This window comes from Semicossyphus pulcher, unplaced genomic scaffold (assembly GCF_022749685.1).
Source record: "Semicossyphus pulcher isolate SPU_LCO1_2020_fin unplaced genomic scaffold, fSemPul1.0.p SCAF_3, whole genome shotgun sequence".
Classification (NCBI taxonomy): Eukaryota; Metazoa; Chordata; class Actinopteri; order Labriformes; family Labridae; genus Semicossyphus; species Semicossyphus pulcher.
Window position 1 is genome coordinate 2123281 of NW_027211704.1, and position 24616 is coordinate 2147896.

The 24616-nt window shown below is 42.5% G+C and overlaps 1 protein-coding gene across 1 annotated transcript in view; it reads left to right on the forward strand.

The window, feature by feature from the left end:
- Positions 1 to 24616, forward strand: part of LOC138605460 (cadherin-22) — a 97361-nt gene that overhangs the window by 12982 nt on the left and 59763 nt on the right. The window contains exons 2-3 of the mRNA XM_069677733.1: positions 1819 to 2113; positions 19802 to 19921. Coding sequence (XP_069533834.1) covers positions 1819 to 2113; positions 19802 to 19921 — 415 coding nt within the window. The remainder of the gene's footprint in view (positions 1 to 1818; positions 2114 to 19801; positions 19922 to 24616) is intronic.

A 24616-nucleotide genomic window follows, 5' to 3' on the forward strand; every position in this document is an offset into this window, starting at 1 on the left:
TTTCACATTAACTGCTGTTATTGTGCGGCGTTGTCATTGCTAATGGCAACAGCGCTGAACGGCATTGGTTCCTTGCAGCCAGAAAGTGGGAAAGAAATACTAAGGAAGAGAGGTGCGCTGTACTACAGGCTCACAAACAATGGAGCATCACAGGCTAGGTTAGAAATGCCCAGCGATCCCACTACACTGCAGACCTCTCTGTGTTTTAACATATATGCTAAGGTTGAACCAGCCTGCGAGGCTTATCTCTGCAGAAACACGGATGGCTGAGGATCTGTATCTTTTTTTACTGTCAGGTTTTACAGTTTGTGCGAGTTCGGTTTCTGTGGTCGGCCTCATTCTCACAACATTTCATCACTCTGCTTCTGCTGTAAGCATTGCATTTCCTTATTTGTGAACCCCCAACCTTAAAGTTCAAACTACGGCGATGAGTGGTCATACATCAGGGGAAGATCCAAACAGTTGATTCGTGCAGCTTGTCTTCTCTGCTCGAAATGTAGAAACATTTGGTTGCTTCTTCTTTGCCCGCCTTCAAATGTTCTCCAACAACGTACTTGACTTTAATCAGGATCAATTACAGGAGTTGCTGCTGCACATGTGGAGCAGAATTTAAAGCTGTCCAGTTTAATTCCCCTTGGGAATTTTTACTTTTAAAAGACTTTGCTCATGTACAATGTAACCTTTATTGATACTCTCTGCATTTATCACTGTAATGATTTTATTATTGTTGTGTATCTCTGTATTGAATGTCCTGTCTGTCTGTAACTCTGTGTTTCTGCTGCTGCTGCTGTCTGAGCACAAAAATACATACACATATTCTGAAAGATGATTTGAAGCATATTTGATTAAAGTAAATGACTTTAGGAGAATCATCTGAGTGCATTTCACTCAGTGTTATTGTCAGAACAGTAAAGACCAGACGTGAGTGCTGCGTTTGTTCAGGTTTTAGCAACAAGCTTACAAAGAGGGGGAGACGAGGTGTCGGTCTGTTTCCTTTTTAAGTGTATAACCATCTCACTTACATTCTCTTGCCTTAATCAGGGGCTGTTGGTGTCTAAATTTAACTGAAAATGTCAAGGACTGCTAAAATTGCCTGCTGCAGCTTGATGATATTGACTGAGTAAGATGCTAAAAATACAGCACAATAAATTTCATTTGATATTTCTCCAGAAAAACAATATTCTTAGCTGCTTTTTGCCTACATTTAGCTCATTTATAACTGTACTTATGAAGGTACAGGTGTATATTTTTTAGTCATTGCACAACTTTCTGCAGGTTATCCAGCGTGCATGACCTGGCGCAGGAACCTACGGTTGCCGACAAGGGCAATTATAGCAGTGATTAACAATTTCCATTAAAAGAAACAGACTGCAAATTCAGAAACAATGCAGATACAAAAACACATGCAAAAATCCAATACAAATGCAACAAATGAAATGTGCTGCAAATAAAAAAAGCGTGCTGCAAAAAGGCAAAACAAATGCATTAACGTCATACGCGCAAACACAGAAACGATGCAAAGTCAAAAACACACAAACCCAGAAAAACGCTGCACATCCAGTCCACACAGCGGAAGTGCTCCAGGCCTGTAGGGGGCGCTCGGTGTGACACGAGAGACTGAGGCGAGGCAGTGAATTTATTACTTGTCAGACTTTGTAATCTTTCCTCTTTATGTTGATTAAAAAGCAAATCTTGGCAGCTTTACCACGTTTCTAACTAAATGTATTTGCTGTTAAAATAACTGTATCATCGTCTCTGTGAGCGATGGTTGCCATGAGGCACTGATAACATTAACGCTTATCTTGTATTCATTTACAGATCCATACAGACTCCGATGAAGGTGAAGGCAACATCAAGTACACTATCTCAGGAGAAGGCGCCGGCTCCATCTTCATCATCGATGAGCTAACGGGAGACATCCACGCCACGGAGAGGCTGGACCGAGAAGAGAAGGCCTTTTACACGCTGAGGGCCCAGGCCCGGGACCGGCTCTCCAACGACCCTCTGGAACCGGAGTCAGAGTTCGTCATCAAGGTCCAGGACATCAACGACAGCGAGCCCAAGTTCTTGGAGGGTCCCTACATCGGCAGCGTGGCGGAGCTGTCACCCATAGGTAAGGCAAGAAACAGGCTTTGAGCTCAGGATGGCCCAAAGGTGCACATACTGTAGAATAACCAGTTATATTACTGCTATTATCATCATGCATAAGTAGGCTCTGTAGCATAATCCACTGTCCTGGGCTCAGGGGAAGCTAGAAAGTGCCAAGAAGAGCAATATGCTAAATTTCTACCCAATTCCGGAGATGGGAAAAGGAGAAAGCAGACAGGAAAGGATGAGAATGTGTGTGAGTCAGTGAATTCTTTGTGGATCAGAAGGAAGCAGGATGGTACCTCGGACATTTGAGAAGGATTCCACATGGACTGTGTCAGGCCTGTGGCCTGCAGTTAGGGAGAGGGTGCAACATAAAGGCATATAAAGGAAAGAGAGATGAAATGCAGCTCTCCCAGATGAGCTCTGTGGCTGTGCTCTGACACACTGCTATAAGGTGCGAGGAGGGGGTGTATGGGGGAAAGAGAAGAGGTGCTTGTGAAGAGTGGATAATGGTGAGGGTACACAGTGTTTTCATGAAGGCTTTTGACATTGCAACCACAATGCTTTTAATCTTGAACAACATGTTTTCATTGAGAGCAACGGTATTAGCGGCAACATGGCTGCTCGAAATCCTCGGTGAAATGGAAGAGACAGGTGAGAGAGGGCGTCAGGGGCTTCATTAGTATGGTATTAATGTCAGAGACAGCAGCCGAGGTGCAATAAACAAAACTCTGCTTGGCTGCCAAGTGATATCACAACATAACATGTGCTCAGAATGTTGTGTGTGATCCTCGTGTGTGCGTGTATGCGTGTGTGTTCATGCGCATGCGGTCGAGGTGGACGTGTTTCGTGTTTGAGCGGATCCAGGAGTGGTGCTAAATGGAATGGCTCTTCCCTGTTCGAGCCCGATTGGAATTAAATCCTGCTTCCTCAGCATGATCCAAACCACGGGCATTTCCGCCCACAGTGCTCTGCTAAATGGAATGGTGTGTGTGTGTGTGTGTGAGAGAGAGAGAGGCAGCGAAAGAGGAAGGAAAGGTAGGAGAGAGTAAAGAGCGCAGAATGCAGCCGTTAGAAAAAAGATGCAAAACCCTGGGAGGCCAGCGAGCTATTATCTCCTCTAGAAAGGGAGAAATAGAGCCATAGAGGCCGTGCTTAGTTAATGTTAGTTAATGTAATCTTAATGATCATGACCCTTCCACTTTGGCTGCTCCCCCTTGTTCAACCCTGTCGCCCCTCAGTCAAATTACGCACTAAATGAGTGCGCGGTTCATGTTTTAAACATCGTTGTGGAGCAGTAGCCCTAATGAGGTAACAGCGACTGCTTACACAAGCGTTCTCCTGCCGCTGCTCCTGTCGCTGTTTCTTTTCTTTCCACTGTTCTCCTGTTGAACATCAGCTAAGGCCAGCAGTATTTCCTGACACGTCGGTGATAAGGTCACAAGCACAATGACAATAACTGAAGGGAGTGAAAAGAGAATAAAAGGTGACAGACCACCCTGACTACGACATGTCACTCACCAGCTTATGGGCTTCTGCTGCGACTTTATTATCAAAGGATCAGGCTTATAAAGCCGATGCTAGGTCTTTCCTGATTGTCAACAAATCCTAAACCAATAGGAATTGACCTTATGACAAGTACAGCCTGTGTGACCAAAGCCTGACAGCCTTACCTCTTTTCCTCTTCGAGACACATTATACTTTTTGTAATGTCCCTTCATTTGGATGAATATGGACACTGTACTTTTGGGTCTATTCCACCAACACCACAGCACCAAATGTGCGTTAATATTGGGTAGAAAATATCACAACAGATGCACAATTTGCATTAAAGTGGTAAACTCCGGTTGTAACTCTTGATTTTCCTGGCTGACGGTCGCTTTCCTTTTCAGACTGTTTGCTTCATCTGAGCGTCGAGTTTGTTTCTTCTTCTTTGGATTTTCACTTCTTGTTGAAGTTGTATCTGTAGTCATCCATCTTTTCTTTGTTTGTTCAGCCATAGTAGATTACTGTTTACTCGCAACACTTGCAGAGAGCGGAAAAGCAGCCGCTTAGCTCCGCCTACCCTCTCTGGCAGACCAACCACTGCTGGCTGATGGCAAATGCGTCACTAACTGGGCGCCGCCACAGACACCCAGTCTGTAATACTGCAAAAGCAAAGGCTTTCATCAGTGGGCCATAGGCTCAGTCACCATTGTGTTACCTCATTCGGTGATAGATAGAGACTTAACAGACATTTATTTACATGAGAACATTAAGAGCATTAAAGAAATATGACACTAAGCCTAAATAAGACAACACAGCATATATTAAATTATAAGATCAACAAACAAGTAAATAAATATTTAATTAAAATAATTTAGTAAAGGTAGATAGAGATAGAAGTAATTAAACGTCATCCAGGTCAGGGTAGTTCAAGTAGGCTTAATCCAAAAGGCAGCTGGACTTGGTTGAAATTCTTGAAGACTTTTCACCTCTTATCCGAAAGGCTTCTTCAGTTGTAAACTGACTGGTGGACGGAGTTAGAAATATAAGCCTCTGTGGGTCATTCATAAATAAAGTGTAAATAAAAGTGTTTTAAGAGCAGTTTTAAAAGAGCTAACAGACAGAAAGCCTCAGGTTCTCCGGTAGCTTCTTCCACAGTTGAGGAGCGTAGAAGCTAAAAGCTGCCTCACCCTGCTCGGCGCTGAAGTTAGTGAAATTAATAATAAAACAACATAAATTCCAAACTTCTACTTTAAAACACAATTACTCAAAGATGTAATGTTTTGTTTGTTTCTTTGGCATCATTTGAGCCGCCTCAACACCATCCACTAATAGTTGTAATTAGTTCCAGCTGTGAGGAGCTCCTTTATTTCTTTTGTGTTTTTAATTGTCGCATAAAAGTGTCCAATAAAACCACAAAAATGAAGATGCTTTTATAAAAACGCTGACACCTGTACTAGTGTACCTGGTTTTGTCACATTTCCCGTGTGGATGCACCATATACCTGGAACCTGGCTGGACTCGTTGCTTTTTATGTCACTTTAACACAGCTGCTGTAATGTGAAGCAGGGTGGCGTTTAATGCGGTGATGGAAGCAGGTTGCACGCATTAACCACACCGGTGATATGCTCACTGTGATGTTTAACGGCCAACCACACAGCAAACGTGAGGCCATAATAGTAAGAAAGTAATCAGTAGTCAGCTGCCTGAGGCATAGTCATTTTTACTGATCACTCCTGTCATGTCTCCCAGAGCACGTCTTTGTCACAGCTTCACAGCCTCCTCCCCTGCCTGGTCGCTCTCTCTGCTCCGGCCTCCCGTCTGTCTGCCTGCTCCAAAATAACACTTGTGTACATAGTCTGTTTGTTTTTCAGGGTTGGTTAACTCCAAAAAGGAGACAAGAGGGCAAATAAAAAGGGAGTGGCGAGGATGATGATGAAGTATGAGGGCCCGCGCTCTGTGTTGTCCTTTGGAAAATGTGCGGCTAATGAAATTGCAGTCTTAAATCAAATTTGCAGTGCACGGGTGATTGAATGTTGCTTTGAGAAGCGTGCATGTGTTTATGTCGGGACAGAGGAGGGAACATGGATGGAGTCGCGCGGCAGAACGTAAGCCGTGTCCTCTCACTCGTGATGATAAAGACTGTGGAAATTTGATTTAATACAAGGTCTTGGTGGAGGACATCACGGACTGAGCACGAGCAAAAGAAATGTGCTGGATGATTTGGCCTGAAGATTGCTCAATGACAGCTTGGATAAACATGTTAAATGTGTGTTTTGTACCGATTCAAAGTCTATAAAATGTTTTGTTTAGTAAAGACCTTCTGAGACAAAACAATTTGATGACTTGATACTCGCCAACAACAAGTGGGTGTATTTTTAGTTGGTGTTGCTGAGCTGAATACAAACTCAAATTTCTTTTCCACTAAAATAACGACAGTTTATTTCAGAGATTGCTTCAGTTGTCTCATTCGTTTGACACCACAACAGATTTTTGTGATTGGTGTGTCAGTTTAATAGGTTACTTTAAAAGTGTACAATGATCCAACGTTTAGCACAGCAGCTGGAAGGTTCTGCATCAAACTTAAGCAAGACAAAGTGCGAACAATCGTCCCCATAACCACCGTGTGACACACTGCTGCCTGCTCAGGGCTCCTCCCTGTCTCACTCCCAGTGCTCCTGTGATCAGCCGTCTGTTGTCTGGTCAAAGACACAAATTATATGTGATTAGAAAGAAACGATCTACTCACATATAATTTGATATAGCGGTGCTTTGCAGCATTGAACGCTCCATCTGCCCTTTGTTTCCCCTCCTGCATTTAGTCCATCGTTTCCTTTTCTTTTTCTGTTTCATCTTTAAATGATGCAAAAGGTTCAGTACTCCTTCATAGTTGTCTTTAAAAACTGAACTCAAACAACAGTAACTGCTCACCTCTGTTAGCCTGGAGACTGGAGTGTGACACAAATGATTTAAGCCCATTCAGAGGGCATTATGAAGGCAACATAACACAACCAATGACTGTGCATAAAGATGGATGACGCGCCTCCATCTGCTGTCATTGTAAGAAAGAAAAGCCAAAATACCCCTCGCGCTGCCATCTTGCCCATTTGGAGCCAGAGTCTGCACAGTAGTGAACGCCCCCCCCCCGCGCGAACCAAAACACATTTAACAGAAGAAACTGCAAAGATCCCGCACGTTAGCGTATTCAAAGGCAGAACAGCTTCTGGTGTTGGTCTGAAGTGGTTATGGAAAGTTCAATGACTGTAGTGTTAGTGTCAGCTACGTCTCATCTCGCCGTTCCTCCTCTTCTCTGCTAATCAGGAACAGATCGGCTGCAGGAGCCGTATTTGTCAACAGACCTGTCAATCATGAGGTCACACCCCCTTTTGACAGCATCAAATAACTAATTAATAATCAGCATGATAAGAACTAACTATAATGACAGAAATCATGTTTCAGAAAAATGTATTTAACGTGTATTTTGATTTTATAGTTTGACTCATGTCCCATCTGTTAACATGGAGGAGGCGGGCTGTATGACCTATACAGCAGCCAGTCAGCAGCGGGCGACAGAGAGGGTTTGGCTTCATTTTTAAGGAGCTGTCATGTCGGCCATCTTTTTATACAGTCTATGAACCCAACACAGTGGGGATTCTGAGATGGCACAGAGAGGGTAAACTAAATATCCAGCCTGTGACCTTCATGATCTTGGTATCAATGTTGAAAGTATGGATAGGGGTGCTTATCTTGTTTTGAAAGAAAAGTCTAATATCAGCTTTTTCTGTGGTCTTGTATAACTCGTTTCATTTTTAGGCTTTTGTAAAGGAGAAATAGTTGTATTGTGCTCTTTAATCAGAAACTGTATTATAGTTCTATTTGATTAATGGATTCTCAGTAACAATCCAAAAGGTCATCTTCCTCTTTATGGCTCATCATCCCCTGAATTTTCCGAATAAAAAACGGACCCATAATTAATGTAAATCACCTGCGATGTTAAAAGCTAATGTTGCCTCGTGTCCATTTGCGAGGTAATGTTAGAGAGGTACAGGTCTCTCAATTTAAAACAGCCAAGCTTCCATTATAAAACGCCTCAAATTCATCTTTGGCAAAGAGCCCCGCGTCACTCTAAAAGTCCCAATAACATTAACTGAGACCACTTACAGTTACATCATCTTTTAACATACAAAGAGATGGATAACCTCATTTTTTTAACACTGCTATAAAAGACAACTATAAACTATTTAACCATAAAGTACAATTTAGAAGAAGGCAAAATGAATGCATAGACAATAACAGTGTATATCTGATGTATCATTTTAAGGGAAAGACATTTTGGATGACTGTTGACTCGCTGTGTTGCATAAATTCTCCTCACAAATCTGCGACCACTGCCTCCCTTAAAGCTCACTTAGTGACACAATATATCTCATGTGCTGTTCAAAGAAACTGTATTAATGTTTTTTTTTAATTTCCTGTTGTTTATTTTAGAATAGAAAGTTCTCGGCCCGTGCAATAACTTCTTGGAGTCGTCACTGACCCGACTAATAAAAAGTTCCAAAGAAGAGGAGATATGGATTTCACATAATAAATGAGGGTGTTGCTCACAGATGAACTTCCAACTGCCCTCAGTGTAACAAGTACATGCAGGTTTCACTTTAGTCAACGGGAGTGCTTCCACCTGCTCCGCTGCGTCTCTGCTGCGTCACAGCTCCAGCAGTCCGGAGCTTCCCGCTGGAGATACGCAGGGCTTCTATTTGTGCCGGATGCCGGAGCACTGCGCAGCAATTCAGCACGGAGCAGCTCGAGCGAGACAGACACCGAAACCACTTAAAACATCCGCTTAATTTTCAGAATAAAATACTTTGTGTTGACACCAGGTCGCATTTCACTTAACTACATCAACAAAATTAATTAAGCGCATTCATAATTGTTTATGAATGGGTTATTTACCCGTGGTAGGAGCTGAAAGAATCTCAAAAAAGAGACAAATCCAAGCAAGTCCACCTTTCTTTAACTCCGTCACTTCGGAACAATAACCTCACGTGTGTTTGTTATTGTTTTTATAGCACATATATCGTATTAACTCACACGATCGCACGTGATAATTACTACGGAATGGACACGCAACCAGTGGAAGTCTGGGGTTAAGGGCTTATTGTAATGACAAGAAAGTGCCTTTTATACCCCTTTCCCCCTGAAATTAGCGCGTTGACGCTGGTTTTCCAGACCCGGGAAGACCCGCTTATAGATGCCGATTGTCTTTTATACTCCTGTCAGTCTCTTTTCTGCTGCGTCATCCTCTGACGTCACAAACGCGCCCGAAACAGGGGCATTTTACATGCTAGATGGTGCAGAAAAACATAAATATCTGCGTTCTCTTTCTCATTTAAAGGAAATAATTCATGACATGAGAAGGCAGGCTCTTTAGATTTATTTACATTGTCAGAGAATCTACATATAATTGTGTTTATCATGAAAGTGAATCACTCCAGCTACAATAACCATAATATGAACCGTTTTCAGCGACCATGGAGCCCTGGTTTTCGATGTAGGCTGATTATTATGTGTATTATGCGCTTTGCTTAGACGCAGCAGATAAACAGAGCTGATGGTTCCTTAATTTGGCTTGTGTTTTGTTGAATTTAAATTGGATTACAACCTTGGAAACCATTACTTGTTTCCAAGGAGACAGTCTAAGTTTCCCCGCTGAATTTTCTTTCCTTGTTTTTTTTTGGACTAAAATAACTGATCGTGAAAAGTTCTCATTAAAATTGTTTTTCCATTTTTTTTTTTTAGATTCATTACCACTTAAAATGCTCACATGACGTCCCTTTAATTTTCTTATGTTTGATATAATTAAGTTGAAGATTATTTGTTTCGTTGTGCATTCTGTGTTTTCGCTGTTGCATTACATCCACTGACGGCCTCTGATTATTTAGTTTTATGCTCTAAATTAGTTTCATGTTTTAAGTTTGCGTACAGGATTCTTTTTCTAAAGTTATCTTCAGCAAAACGTACCGATGCCAGAGAAGTGAAGCGATTGAGATCTGTCCTTAAAATTGTGTTTTAATCTCAAGATTTCAGAACCCATATAGCAGAATATAATATAATATTTGTATAATGATAGTATGAAGTATTTAAATGTATTCTTATCTTGCAGACAGCTGATTTGATTCACTATATTTATTGAAAGAAATATAATGTACATCACTACCGAGGCACGGCAATAAATAAGTGTGACTAGAATTAAACAGGGATAGAAATATTGTTCTTTATTGTGCTGTTGCCTCAGGCAGTGTGTGTTTCTCAAAGTACTTTCATTTGATCACACCAGCTTGAGCTCTGAGTTTACCTCTGTGTACACACAGCTTTTCAAAGGTGTTCATAAGTCCATACCAGGTGGCTTACACAGGACGACATGTTGGCTAATGTTTATGTTTTAAAAAATCATGAATATTTGAATTGCATCTCTTTTTGGTTTCACAGCACAGTAAGTGTTTAAATATTCATGTAGCTTTGAGCTAGGATTAAAAAACCAACAGACTAAAGTGATGCCAACCTGGGAAGCTACTTGACAATACTACATACTCCTATTGTTGGGCGTCTTCAACAGTTTGAAGTATTGAATGGACTATGCTTTAAGACACAATCCCGAGCATGCATATTGCAGAGACATTATTGGAAGTGACACAGCGGCACCCCGAGCTAGTGCTTACGCTCCACACAAGCAGCCAATATTGAAGTAATAAAGACAGGCCTTTTCCAATTTGAAGCCAGCATTACACCGTGTTACAACATGCATACTAAGACATCCAACAACCAGTCCTTTCTCAGTCTTTGTGTGAGCTGACTGACAACACAGTTTGTTGGGTTTGAAACCATTTAGTCAGTGAGGCAGACATCCTTTCCTTCCACTCAGAGGTTGGGTTACAATGAGGGAGTCGGGTGGAAATGTGGCAGAGAGGTGCAGCTCCTGATAGTGGAATCACAACAGGGCGGCGTTTCCACTGAGCTAATCCTGTGATTGATGTGGTTCCATTAGAGAGGACCTCGGGACCTCAGAGTGGCAGAGATGTGGAACGACACGACATCTGTGCTGTAGCCTCTAACCTCAGGTAACACTGACTGGCAAGTCAGTGCACAGTGTCCAAAGAGCAGCAGGGAGCAGTCTGATAACGGGCATTAAGCTGAGCATATTCTTAGCTATTATCTGCTAATGACACGAGCTGATGTAGTGTGGAATTGCCAAACACAGAGCACAACGGACACATCTGAAAGCAGGGCCGAGGGTAGCCCTGACATTTATCCAATCCTTTATCAAAGACAGAGTCTAAAGTCAGGCTGGAGAAATGGACAAACCACAAGAGGCATTAAACAACAGAGATCTGTTTTTAGACAATGTGCTGCCTTTTATCTGCTGGACAAATGTCAGTGTCTAAGGCTGTGTTGCATTCCTCTACACTTCAAGGCAAGCTATCCCTGTAAATGTCACTACACCTTGTGCATTTTTTAAGCATAATTTCAATTTAAATGTATTGCAGCGGTCTGCCTTTGGATTGAAAACGTATGTTAATGGGAACTGTATTGATTTCAGGTATCAAGCACACTGTGTTTGGGGAAAGCATGACCACACCACAGTACCTACCAAACAGAATATGCTAAGTATCTGTACGGGCAGATTTGCTTTTGCTCAAGACAGCTAGCAGACAGGCGCTTCAAAAAATACCTGAGTTGAGGAAAAGAGGCTGAAGGGACTGACAGAGCAGAGAGAGCAGGGAAGGAGAATCATGGTGAAATGTTTTCCCAGTTTTGCTTTTGCAAGGTGACCAATACACACAGCTTAAAATCATCATCTAATAGGTTGTTGTATATTATGCTGTATAGCAATGTCTCCATCTGCTCTCATTGTACGAAGTTGAAGTCAAAATAGCCCCCGTGACGGGCGCTGCCATCTTGCGATAGTGACGTCATTTGGAGCCAGAGCTGCTCAGTAGAGATCGGCGGGTGGAGCCGCCGTAGCCACTTCCACTAACTAAAAAAACACACTTAACCTACTGGGGGAAAGCAGTAAAGATCCCGCACGCCGGCGTGTTTAACAGCAGAACAGCTTCTTGTGTTGGTCTGACGTTAACGTTCACAGGTATGGAAACTTCAATGACTGTAGTGATTGTTTTAGTTACGTCTCCTCTCACCGTTCCTCCTCCAATCTGCTATTCTGGAACAGATCGGCTGCAGGAGCCGTATTTGTCAACAGAGCTGTCAATCATGCTTTTTACGGCATCAAATAACTAATTAAAAATTAACTTGTCAGAAAAACACTTGGACATAAATCAGCATGATAAGAACTAACTATAATGACAGAAACCATGTTTCAGAAAAATGTATTTAACGTGTATTTTGATTTTATCATTTGACTCATGTCCCATCTGTTAACATGGAGGAGGCGGGCTTTATGAGCTATACTGCAGCCAGGCAGCAGGGGGCGATAGAGAGGGTTTTGCTTCACTGTTAGGGAGCTGTCATGTCGGCCATCTTTTTATACATACTATGATTGCAACATAAGTAGCATCAAGGTGGGGGTACCATGGTGGACAAGTCGCTCAAAATAAGCAACTTATGCCTTATTTTCTTTTATTTTCTCTTATTGGTTATTTCAACCACCCCCCTGTCTCTCTCCCTCTCTCTCTCTCTGTCTCTCTCTCCCCCTCAGCATAGTCAGCAAAGATAAATTCCCTCCTCCTTAAGATTGTAATGTGAGAACTCCACAAGGGGATTAAAGTAATAATCACCCTTCCTGTTGCTGTGGTCCGGAGAGGTTGCCCGGGAGGCTGCAAATTGCTGCAGTCACCATTAGGACAGCCGGGGCCTGTCATGCTAACAGAAGATGAGACATTTGGAGCAGCAGGATCACAGCGGAGAGCAATACGACGAGGCAGGAGCAACTTACAATCAATACTCGCTGCCATCCACCTTTATGCATATGACCAGTAACATCCACCATTATGTGCTCAGGCGCAGTGCTTGACATAATTGATTCGAGCTGATCTTGTGTGTGTGGTCATGGGTATGAATCAGTGTGTGCGTAGGGGAGAGGGAGACACGGAGTGAATGTTCATGACTCAGTGTGTGACGAGGCATGGAAGATGTGTGTGACAACAGCAGTGCAATAGACTGCAATTGTGAAATTGATTGAAGCTCTCACTATTTTATTATTTTACAGATGAATCGAGCAGAGATGCAGGGACACTGTCTTCACTTTATTATTAAAACAATGGTGGTGATACCTGACCTGCATACACATCAGATCTTCAGTTCTCTTGATGGATGCTGAAATCCACATTTGGAAAGGCTGTGTGGGCGTGGCTGAGAACATTTTCATCGACCACTTCCTGGTTCTCCTCAGCATTATGTCTGAATGGTCTGAATCAGAATCAGAAGGAGGAAACAGAAAATGATTCATTGAATGCTTCGCTAGCTACATCATGGTTAGCAATTAGCATACAAATTCAACTAGCATACAATTCAAGCCCCCCTCCAGGGAAAATCCAGTGTTTAACCTTGTAAACATCTCCATGTGGTGTTCTTCATGTGCTACAAGACATATCAGGGACAACATCAGCATCATCTCCATGGCTGGGCCTGTCTATGCAAATTCAGGAATTTATAATGCCTTGGGAGGATTTTTAAATGTATTTTGCAGATAAATAACACAATTTATTATTTCAAGCAGAGCATATAATGTGTCTTAAAACATGACTGGAGCTGCTCTTTAAGCTATGATGACGATATTTGTTCTCAAAGCTATGAATGCAATGCTAAATGATGCCTCTGTGTTAGCTAGTGCTATGTTATTATCTCACAAAACTTCCCCTGCCGACCCTCAACACCAAAAAGATCAAAGCAGCTCTCACATAACCCCCCTGAGCAAAAATAGATAACCGCTACTGAAAAGGCCAAAATAGGCAGCCAGGATTGAGCCAGTAGTCACACACGGGTGTCAGTACTCAGCCCGCTGATGACAGTAACACTCGGTGTAAACAGCGGAATAACTGCTGTGTGACTTTTGCAATGATTAAATTGCGGAATTAATTACGCAATAAATATCATGACATAACCACGACCAATTGAAACCATATATCAGGAGAGTTAACATTTCAATAATGGATTGAAAGTGCGTCAGAACAGTTCTTTGAGGCTGTTGTGGGTTTGGGTTTCCACTTACACCAAAAGCGTACACATTTTGCAAGGTTGTGATTTAAAGTTGACATGCCACATTGACCCAAAGTATTGTCTACAAAACACATAATGATCCTTTCTATTAAAATGCACAAGCTCAAAGACGAACAAACATTAGATTTACAATGTCTGTCGGGAGGGATGAAAAATATCCTCAAATCCTTGTAGCGATCTTCAGAGGATCAATGTAAGCAGGCCATTGGCTTTTATGACATAGCAGATTTTTCTTCCCTTTATACTTCGCTCTCTCTCTCCCTCCTTCCTCTCCCTCACTTCCTCCCCCCCTCTCTCCTGGGGCATTTATGTGGATGGGAGAGAAATGAATCACAGTAGAAGTAGTGAAGAAATAACTTTTCATGTGAAAACACCTCAGCTTTTATGGCTTTACTAAATGATCCATAATGCGGGCGGGGAGCACTCAGTCCTGCAGATTAAGGCGGGTCGGAGCGGGAGAGAGGCTCAGTGCTGCAGCCGTTAGACCCCTCCACTGAAGCTCGCTCCAGTACGGCACCAGCTGAGATAGGCACAAATCTCTTTTACGAGGCTGCCTCTTAAATAGCTGTCAGTCTAGTGTCTCACACGTGGCGCACTCCTCCAGCTCCCCTCACAGTAATTGAACCATCTCTCCCAGAGTGCTGAAATGGTGTGGGAAGCCATTCCGACAGCCTGTGTTGATACCATTAAACCCAACTCATGCATAAATCTAACTATATAGCCACCGTCACACACCCTCCACCGAATCCTCCACGCCCCCAAAACAACCCTTCTCCTTACTCCATTTCACCACAGATGGTCCCATGCTTCGTCTTCATCGGAATATTATTTACTTTATCCTTCAGGGGAAATTGTACAGCGCTTTAATATCATTTGCGACACAGACAGCATTGCTATGTTATTATGTTGGAATGGCTGCTGCTTCCTCTGTGCTCCTCAGTGTTACAAAGAGCACGTGTTAGAAAAAGAAACTTCGACTAATAAACATAAATACCTTCTAAGCTCTAATTAGTGGAACTGGGGGTTATTTACTTAACATAATTAGCTGTTAATCTCACGTACCTGGTGGGATTTGAAGTGCCTTAAAGAGGAGTTATCGTATTGTAACAACAGAATTATAAAAATATTAACTATAACATAGTGGTAGATAAAGTTATATAAACTGCTGCCATTCAACCCCAATTATGTCTGAGGCATTTTACTCTGCTGGGGGATTAAAAGCCTAACAAAGCCGTATCCTCATTACAGTTGCACAGCCATGAGCTGTTTTAACCCCGTGTAGTGCCCCCCCGCTGAGACAAGACACAGGGAGAAGAAGCGTAGCTCTCAAGATTGCTTTGTTGAATGCCAGGGAAACAGCAAAATTCTAATTTGCTGTCACATCATCTCATTATTATACTGAAAATCAGTCGTGGTGCGTTTGAAAATCAGCAAATGAAAATTAGAACAATGCCGACTTTTTCTCCTTCAATGTTGTTTTGATGATGAGACAAACAATGCAAATATCTGCAGGCTGCATACATTAGCTTCCTCTTAAGTAGATGCACTGGAAGCATGAATAGTGAGGAGACTAAATATTTATTTGTTTTGCAAGTGTCAAAAGTTGGCTCAGTCTTCTGACAAAATTATGGAGGTCGCATATGTTTGCAGACTTACATAAGCAGGCTGTTAGGTATTGTTTAGCTCGCCTCTTCTGGTTGACAGCTGAACTTTTGACCTCCCTTGATTTAGAAATGTGTCATTTCTGTTGCACCTGGAAGAAAACCCAACAGCGGCGACATTACACTTTAGAGAAGAGACAGCATTCGACACTAGCATACAGGAGTGTTTGAACATTAACTGTGGGTAATCTCGGTAAACAGATATCTGCATATGAATACACAACATGAAGGTGAAGGTTGTGATTTGTGACGCATTCTGGGTTTGTGTTTGCAGGCAGGGTTGTAGCGTCCAATCCAGTTTGAGCGGACTTTGATTGTATGCAAGACAAGAGGGTGCTGTGTATGGAGAGAACAGACGGGAGGCATCGACCAATGGCTAAAGTTTATCAGCAAGCATAAGCATAAGAGTGCAGACGGCAATCTGATAGATGTTGTCTCTCAACCCAACTCCATTCTTGCATCTCAAGTTGCTAAGCGGACTGTAAACAACGATCAGCACACGTCTAGGGTCTAAGGCCCCGTGTCCACATAACACCTTTTTCTGAGCGTCTTTTTTCAAATGCGGCCGCCAAGAGAAGAAGCGCTGCACCCAGTGTCTTTTTTCAGATCGCTCTGCCTTTTTTGTGCGGCCGCTCGGAACGCTTCAAGTTGTAAATCTCTGAACTTTTCAGAAAGGTGCTGGTGTCCTCACCGCCGCTTTCTTTCAGGCCACCTGAATGGGGCGCCACTCATCGCCCTGGTTACCACCAAACATGGAGGAGCAACTTGTTTTGACCGTTTCTTTCTACCCGGAGCTGTACGATATGACAAACAAACAATATGTGTTGTAAGCTTGTTGTTAGTTTTGAAGTAAGTTAAACGTGTTGTCATAGAAACAAAACCAGCGTGCAGCGTTTTTTTCTCTCACTGCACAAGCTCTTCACCCCAGCGCTCCCCAGCGCCCGCCTATGTGGACACCAGGCCTTAGTTGGGCTTGATTGCTATTTAGAATAACTGCTTGCTACTGCAGAGCAATTTTTACTCTGTGTTAAGCTCGTCTTAAAGAAAGAAAGACAGAAGAAAGGAGAACTAAATGAACAATAAAAGGTTTAATTGGCTGTCATTCCATTTTATTATTGATGTTGTTGCATGATTGGTGAAGAATATGATGCAGAGTTTTGTTTTATAACCAAACCTAACAAACTCAGCCCAAACAAATGTGCCCATGAGGGAGAATAACGAGAGGCAAACCTTCATATTTTAGTAATTAAAATTATTATTGCTACAGCTCTTCTGTCTCATCTGAGAACAATTTGTGGTTGAAGTTTTCATTGGTGAGAGAAAACAACTCTTTAGCTAATGAATATCTGCAGCTTCTCCCCATTAGACATACTTCTCCTATCACTGCAATATGCATTACATTCGAATCTGAGAACGTCAATAATTTTTATTGAATTCCCACAAGTCCATCAGCAGCAGAATCTGCTTAAGTGAGACACCGACCATGCCAGCAAATACTGTAAGTAATGACTTCTCCCTCTGAAAACACTGATGCAAGCTAGAGCTTTAATAAGAGCCCAAGTGCCAAACTCCCTGCTTCACTTCTCTTTTTAATATAAACACAATAAAGAAGCATTTGCATTTATATAGTTCTTCCAAGCCACCTGACGCTGCTGGCAGCCCGGATACCCAGAAACAGCTGAGCATCAAACTGATTGTTACCTGGGGAAAATTAAGATAAGGGAGTAATCCCATGGAGGAAAATGGCTTTGTTGGACCCACAGCAGTGGGGCCAACCAGGTAGGCAGAATTAACAGACCCCTGCCTGGTGCCAGTAATGAAAATCCCCAGCCTCCATATAGCCTTATGTTTTCAGTGTGATAAGAAGGATATCTCACTCATCCCCCAACTGGGATGCAGCATATCTCCATCTTCCAAGGATCAGGCTGTGTGCTGTTATTTGGATGAGGTAATGGCTGTATGATATGACTGAATTAAAAGCCCATTTCATCCTAGTTAATATGCACTGCAAGAATCCCCTTAGAGCTGCAATATATCCAGATTTAACGGAGAACCACACAAAGTTGTTGACACTACCAGAAGTTGCACAAGCTGGAGAGACGCTGATCCATTCAGCTGTTAGTTGTTTTTTTGCGTGTTTCTTGCCATAGACTGTATAAATAATGGACGTAGCCACTGTGACATCACCACTGTTCGTCGACTGCCTTTTGAAGCCTGGTTGTTGACCATTAGGCCACTGCAATGTTGGTTTTCTGGAGCAGGAAGTGACCGTATTTGGACAAAAGGCTGGTGCTGGTGTTCTTGTCAAAGTTATACAGTCTATGCCCAAGCTGGCACATTAGCTAGCAAACCATCATGTTTCCCACAGAATGGGATACTATTTGTGGTAGTTGCTGACCTGAGTTGTTTATACCAACGAAGAAAAGGGAGCTTGTTGAATGTTGCAGACTCGCCGCTGGCTTGTCCTCATCTCCAACGGGAGAGTGAGTGGGGGGTAAACAAAATAAAACAGGGAACTTAAAATACTTGTTATAAATAATACATAATACCAGACTAGATGTTTACTCACAGAAAGAAACTGAAGCACAGAGTTCTTGGATGGTTGGTTAGTACCATTAACCACACAGGAATGCATATGTCTAATATCGGTACGAAAAAAACCCATAAGGCACCAATAGCACAAACACTGTAGAGAGGTAAAGGTCAGTGACCGAATACTGCAGCACTCACCTGTCACTTAAAGCAACCACGCCACTAATCATGCATAACGTACCAGGCTACAAACATTTTTACATCAGCTGTAAATCTGTGCACATTAACATGGGGCCTAATGGGGATTGACTCGCTTTTGGAGCTAGCCTCAAGTGGCCACTTAAGGAACTGCAGTTTTTGACCCTTCCCCAATGGCTTCCTTTTTCAGGCCTGGAGGTTGCCTCTTGGTCTTCCCTGATTTTCAGACCTATTGCTGCTCATGTTATTTTACCTTTGAGGTATTTTTATAACTTCCACATAGTTCACAGAAGCTGCAAAATAGCAAACCCTCATTTGTTTCACAAGTATCAGATCAGGTCGCATCATTACTAGCTATATGTTAGCATGCAAGCCAGACAGCTCATAACTACATACAGGGAGAGCAAAGAGTGCTATAGGTGACAGTTAATGGATGGTGATCTGAGCTGTCTGATTTAATGGCCGGCTGACTTTAATGATAATCCACTTGCCTCAACCCCCCCCCTTCTTTTCCCCCGTAGGAGCTCTGTTGGATGACAGGAAACAAACAGTGCTCTGACACTTCCCGCTAATTAGCATCATTAGCATATGGCCATTATGCGGCTGGACAGTAGCATGACAGGGCTCTGAGAAAGGCTACAGCTATGACCTTTGGTGGACACCACCAGCTGTCAGTAATTACCCATAGCATTGGCCAGAGGGATGGAGACAAAGACGGACTCCTCGTCCTTGAGGACCTATGGCGCCCAAGAAGTCTCCCTTTTTATTTTATTTTCCCTGCAAGTGCAATTATTTTTAGAGTGAAAAGAAATGTGCTCACATGCTAAGAGGCAAGTACACGGTTGTTTCTAAAAATGAAGACCTTAAAGTTTTATAGGCTTTAGGCTGAGCTTTAACTAAAATGTGTGACTAAATGGGGAGATGCACCAGCGTATTCGCTGCCAGAGGCTCGTGAACGCACACTGTTGACAAATACACGACTCTGAGTGGGAAATAATGACTTAAACACTGTTGCTCCGCAAATCCAAATTTTAAGCCTTCATGTGGAAATGACTGTATTCTCAGCCTAAGTGCCGGTAATCATGAGTAATTGTTTGTTGTAGATATCTGCAGCTTGTAGCAGCCTTTGAAGCTGTAATGTTGACTTTATGACTCCATGTTTCCTTTCATCTCTAAGCACAACTTCTGTGCCGATTAGAGGCAGAACATCTCATAGCATCAGTGTAGTAAAACGGTAATTTGTAACATTAAAACATTTGGAAAATTATGTGCATAGAGATGAAATAGCTACCTTGTGTGATGCATTAACATCCGTCCTCCAAGTATATTAAACAGACAAGCTATTATGAACACACATTGGTGTGCACAAACTCACATTACTGCTACTTTACTTGTGATTCCTTCTGTTGATGTTGTGCATTCCCGAGCTCTATGATAACCGAGAAAGAATTGTAGTTTGTGATAGAACAACCAGGTCTGGTTCTCACAAAGACAGAATTGCCATAGTTTTACACACAAAAAGAAAACACCCACATACTCACATCAGCCTTCAAAGTATGCGCTTTTGTTCTCTGTTTTTACATTGTGTTGTCTCTTTTCTACAGGAACATCTGTTATGAAGGTCACTGCATCAGACGCGGACGACCCTACATACGGCAGCAGTGCCAGAGTGGTGTACAGCGTGCTGGATGGAGAAAAGTTTTTCACTGTTGACAGACAAACAGGTAAGAGTGACAGAGACCACGTTTAACACTCCCCACATCTGCTGTTGTTTATTTCTCGTAAGCTTTTCTTGAGCTCCCTCTCTTTTCTGCAATACCTTAAGCAATCTGAGGCACAGAGACTTTTCCCACATCAATACAAATCCATCGGCAAACAAAGAAGCAATTGGCTAAACGTACAAAACACGATCTTTTAATGCTTTAGACGATAACTACTGGCCCCCTTTTTGGCAAAAAGATTGTAAATATGACCTTAAGTATAAATATGTATGTACATACTTCATTAACTGTTTTTATATGTGTAAAGAATAGCAAATGTGTCTAATCCCCTTGTGTTGCAGCCTGCGTCCTGGGTTAGATTTGCACCAGATCCAGATTTACCCTTGTAAGACTCTCACCCAGCTACAAAATGAAAAATCCCTCATTCCCCAACTTGTCCGGGGCTTATCGGAGTAACATGTCCTGACCCACAGTCTCTAAGGAGTGGCTAAGCATTGGTGTTGCCTTCAAATGCCCCTCCAGGGAAATGCACTAAAGTTTTAATGATTCCCTTTTTGGTCTCCACCACTTTGAGTCGGTCAGCCTGGGAGTGTGGATGATAAATTGCTCTGCCTTGGTGGGACCAGCCGGAGACTGGATGCTTTATTCCAGCTTCTCTCTCTCACGACCCCCATTCCACCCACATCCTTTCCCCCGTTTTGTAGGCAGGCGGGCCAGCCTAATAGGTGCAAGTCAAGGGGGTCAAAATAAAGAGAGAAGGAACAGCTGTGAAATCTGCCTCATTAATATCACTCTCTCTCAGCCTGACAACGACCTGAACAGCGAGACGCCGCGGTCTCTCCGTCACTTTGAACAGTCTGCAGCTGATTTCTGTGTGTGTGATTTTACAAGGACTGAACTGAACACTGTACACAAGAACATGTCCTGTACTTTGCTTTCAAAGAAGTTTATGATTTTAGCTACAAAAATAAGAATGTTAAACGCAGATTCTCCTTAAACACATTTACTTACATGTAACTTCCTTCTTTACTGTTCTGTTATAGATGATTGTATACTTATTTTACTGTTAGAATCAAAGGAAAGACTTAAAGCTGCATTATTTCTTAAGAATTTGGTTAAAATAATCGCCTCTCCCTAATAATATCACATTAAATTGATGTTGATTGCTGCTCTGTGACTGTGAGCGCCCGCCCCGTTGTATTTCGTTTGTTAAAAAATGTGTCCAGTCTGAATCAAACAACCAATCAGGGTTAGCTTTCCACGTACCTAGCCAATCACAGTGACTCTGTACAAACTAGCGTCATCCGGCTTCCCCGTGACTTGTGTCAGCGCGCACGCAGAGGTTGTGTCAATCAGGAGCCACGGCAACTTATGGTAAATTTCCTGTACTACCTTTGCCGACAACAGCAAATACTGCTAGAGAAGTAAAAAAGGAGGACAGACGAGAAAAAAGCTACAAAGAGAGCCTTAAATAAAAAGAGGGATCAGATAAGTGGGAGTGTACGGGGCTGAAGAAGTTGCCCTGTTATTTCTTTACAGCTAACAGTAGCACTAAGCTCCAACACCTAGAGGTAAAAAGGTGGTCCACACCAAGAATCATATTTAGAATGCTAACTTTAGTAGTATAAACATTTTGTGAGCAGTAAAGTTAACTTTTTGGAATAAACAGCATCTCCTCTCTCTCTCTCTCTCTCTCTCTGTCTCTCTGTCTCTCTCTCTCTCTCACTCTTTCTCTCTCTCCCCCTGCCTCGGTGCTGCAGAGAGATGCACCGCACACACCAGTTGCAAAATGCGCGTGCATGTTTAGTGTAGCGGAGTGATACAGAGAGGCGGAATGTTTTTTACATTGGAATGTTCGTGTTGTTTTCTGTCACTTTAAAGAAAGAGGGTACATTTCTGACCACCAAGGGCAGCCCTACACACAGGTCTGTATGTGACTGAGTGACTGAGTGAGTGAGTGATGGTACTTTCATGGCTGTAGAGAGAGAGAGAGTTGCGACATCACAATGGCGGATCGTGGAGCATATTGGACCTCCACTGACGCGACTCTCTGTCTATACGGCTCTGGATACTTTGTTCGGGGAGTAGGCGGGGCTGCTCCTCCGCTGCTCGTCCGATGGCCTCACCAACGTCCTCAGCGCGCACCTGCTCTCAAACACGTTGTCATCGGCCTCATGAGGACGGTCCTTTTGGCCCACAAAAGCGCACATTGACCTGATGCCGTCAGCCACATACGAGGTTTTGACCGAGTTAAAAAAAAAAGTTACGATGAAAATTCAAACTGACCTATTAGGGGGCTATAATTACCTGAGGATTTATAGCAAATCTGCATAAAAAAAATTCACATTACAAAAATAATCAATATAATTTTAAACTATGCACGTCACACACTATGCAAAGTGGGCTACCACTGAGTCTGCCTTTTAAACCTCTGAATGCTCGTCTGTATTCTCACATGCACCACTTAAATCTCTGCAGTAAAATTAGTGCAGCTTCCACAAAGGTGACGACCTTCGTACACCATTAGAGTGCAATGGCACTCCCTGAAAACGTCAGTGCAGCAGCAGCACGCATAGATCATCAGCTGCTGACAGTGCACACACACCAGCAGAGGAAATGCCACCCTGACCGGGGCAAAAGGCAAGCTGACACCTTAGCCTAACAAAAGTACTTCTTTTTAATTTGGCTGGAATGACAGCCCAGCTGCTTCTGTAGACACAATAGAATTAGATTTTCATTTCCTAGAGAGAGGAAAACAGAAATGCAATTGATGTGAGTGAAAAAATATGATTGGAACATCATCATTTATTTGATATTAATGTAATGCATTAACATGTCGAGGCACTATTTCACAGTCGGCGTGCTCGGCCCTATTACTCGCTTAAATTGGTTAATGTTAAGGCTACGTGATACGCATTAGAATATGGACCACATAGACTTATCTGGCTGCACTGATGAACACAGACCATGCAGACTCGTATATATATAGTCTCTGCTGTGACGTTGGAGCAATGCTGCTGGACCCCGGTTGGGGATCGGGGCTTTACTTCTGACATCCCTAATTCAGATGCATCTCTTCTGGCTTGTGGCAGATGAAAGAGGAGCATCATCTGTCTCCCTCCTTAACTCCAGTGCTGCATGTACTGTATTTTGGCTACTCATAGAAAATGGCCCGGGGCTAAATGTGACTGGAATCAGTGAGTTGTGTACCCAACACAATGCAAACCTTTGGGAGCGAGGCTGCACACCAAACCCAGGAAATGCATCAACAGATTCTGATGTGGAAACTCCCAAAGGGGTAAAGTGGAATTATATTACTACTGCACAGTAAACCAGGCAGCTACTGATGCTGATGCTGCTGCTGCTGCTGGGCCAACAAGGAGGAGGATGTGCAAACCTAGAGGGACCGTGTGCTAGTTTGTGGGAGCAAGATAAGATATAAGAGATATAAATATCACATCTAACACAACAGTTTTGGGAAGGCTGTTTGCATTTGCTTGTCGTAAGGGGACCAGATTTGTTTCCACAAATGTTTGTCATTGTTACCACAATGTTTTCACTTTTCTGTTCAAATTAGGATGTTGCACTTTTACATTTAATAATATTTTCCTTAAAGCCGCTTGAAACCAGGATCCACAATGGACTTAAATTTGTCATATGGTATTCATGCACATAATAGTTACCATCTAAAATCTATAATCCATCTATAACATTTTAGTTTTGATTTTAAATATTGTTATTTTAGTGTCCAAAATACAATACATGGTTTTAACTGGGTTACCATAAGATTTTAGTTTGATGATCTAATTTCTGCAGATCTAGTTTTTTTCTTGGCTAATGCTACAATGCTATCATTTAGCATTACATTCATGGCTCTGCAACAAATAGGGCTCCTCAGATAACGTGACACATTTGTGCTAATCGCTAACTCTGATATGGACAGCAAAGGATTTTTAAACTCACCATTTAGTGAACAATTGAAATTAATAATATTCAGATGACAGGGCTTTAGACAGTTCAGACATACTATACTATACGACTGCTCTACACTGATTGTCACATGTGGCATTGTTGTGGGCGGAGCCAGGTAGATGTCAATCAAAATGGAAACAGCCATGCCTTAACAGTCTTGAGAAATGGTCTAAACAGCAATTTAAACCTTTTATTTTATACTAGGTTTTCTATTAGCAGACGTTTATTTTCACTCATTTGCACTTTGTGGATGCTTAATGACACTCTCATCTGACACTCTCAACTTCCATCATAAAAGTTAAAGTGATAATCTCGAAGATATTCATATAAATACATGTCTGTAAGTCTCTCTCTGTCTCTGAATGAGGTAACACAATTGTGACTGAGCCTGTGGCCCACTGATGAAAGCCTTTGCATTTGCAGTATATAGTATTATTATGGGCTGGGTGTCTGTGGCGGCGCCCAGTTAGTGACGCGTTTTCCATCAGCCAGCAGTGGTTGGTCTGCCAGAGAGGGTAGGCGGAACTAAGCGGCTGCTTTTCCGCTCTCTGTGAGTGCTGCGAGTAAACAGTAATCTACTATGGCTGAACAAACAAAGAAAAGATGGATGACTACAGATACAACTTCAACAAGAAGTGAAAATCCAAAGAAGAAGAAACAAACTCGACGCTCAGATGAAGCAAACAGTGTGAAAAGGAAAGCGACCGTCAGCCAGGAAAATCAAGA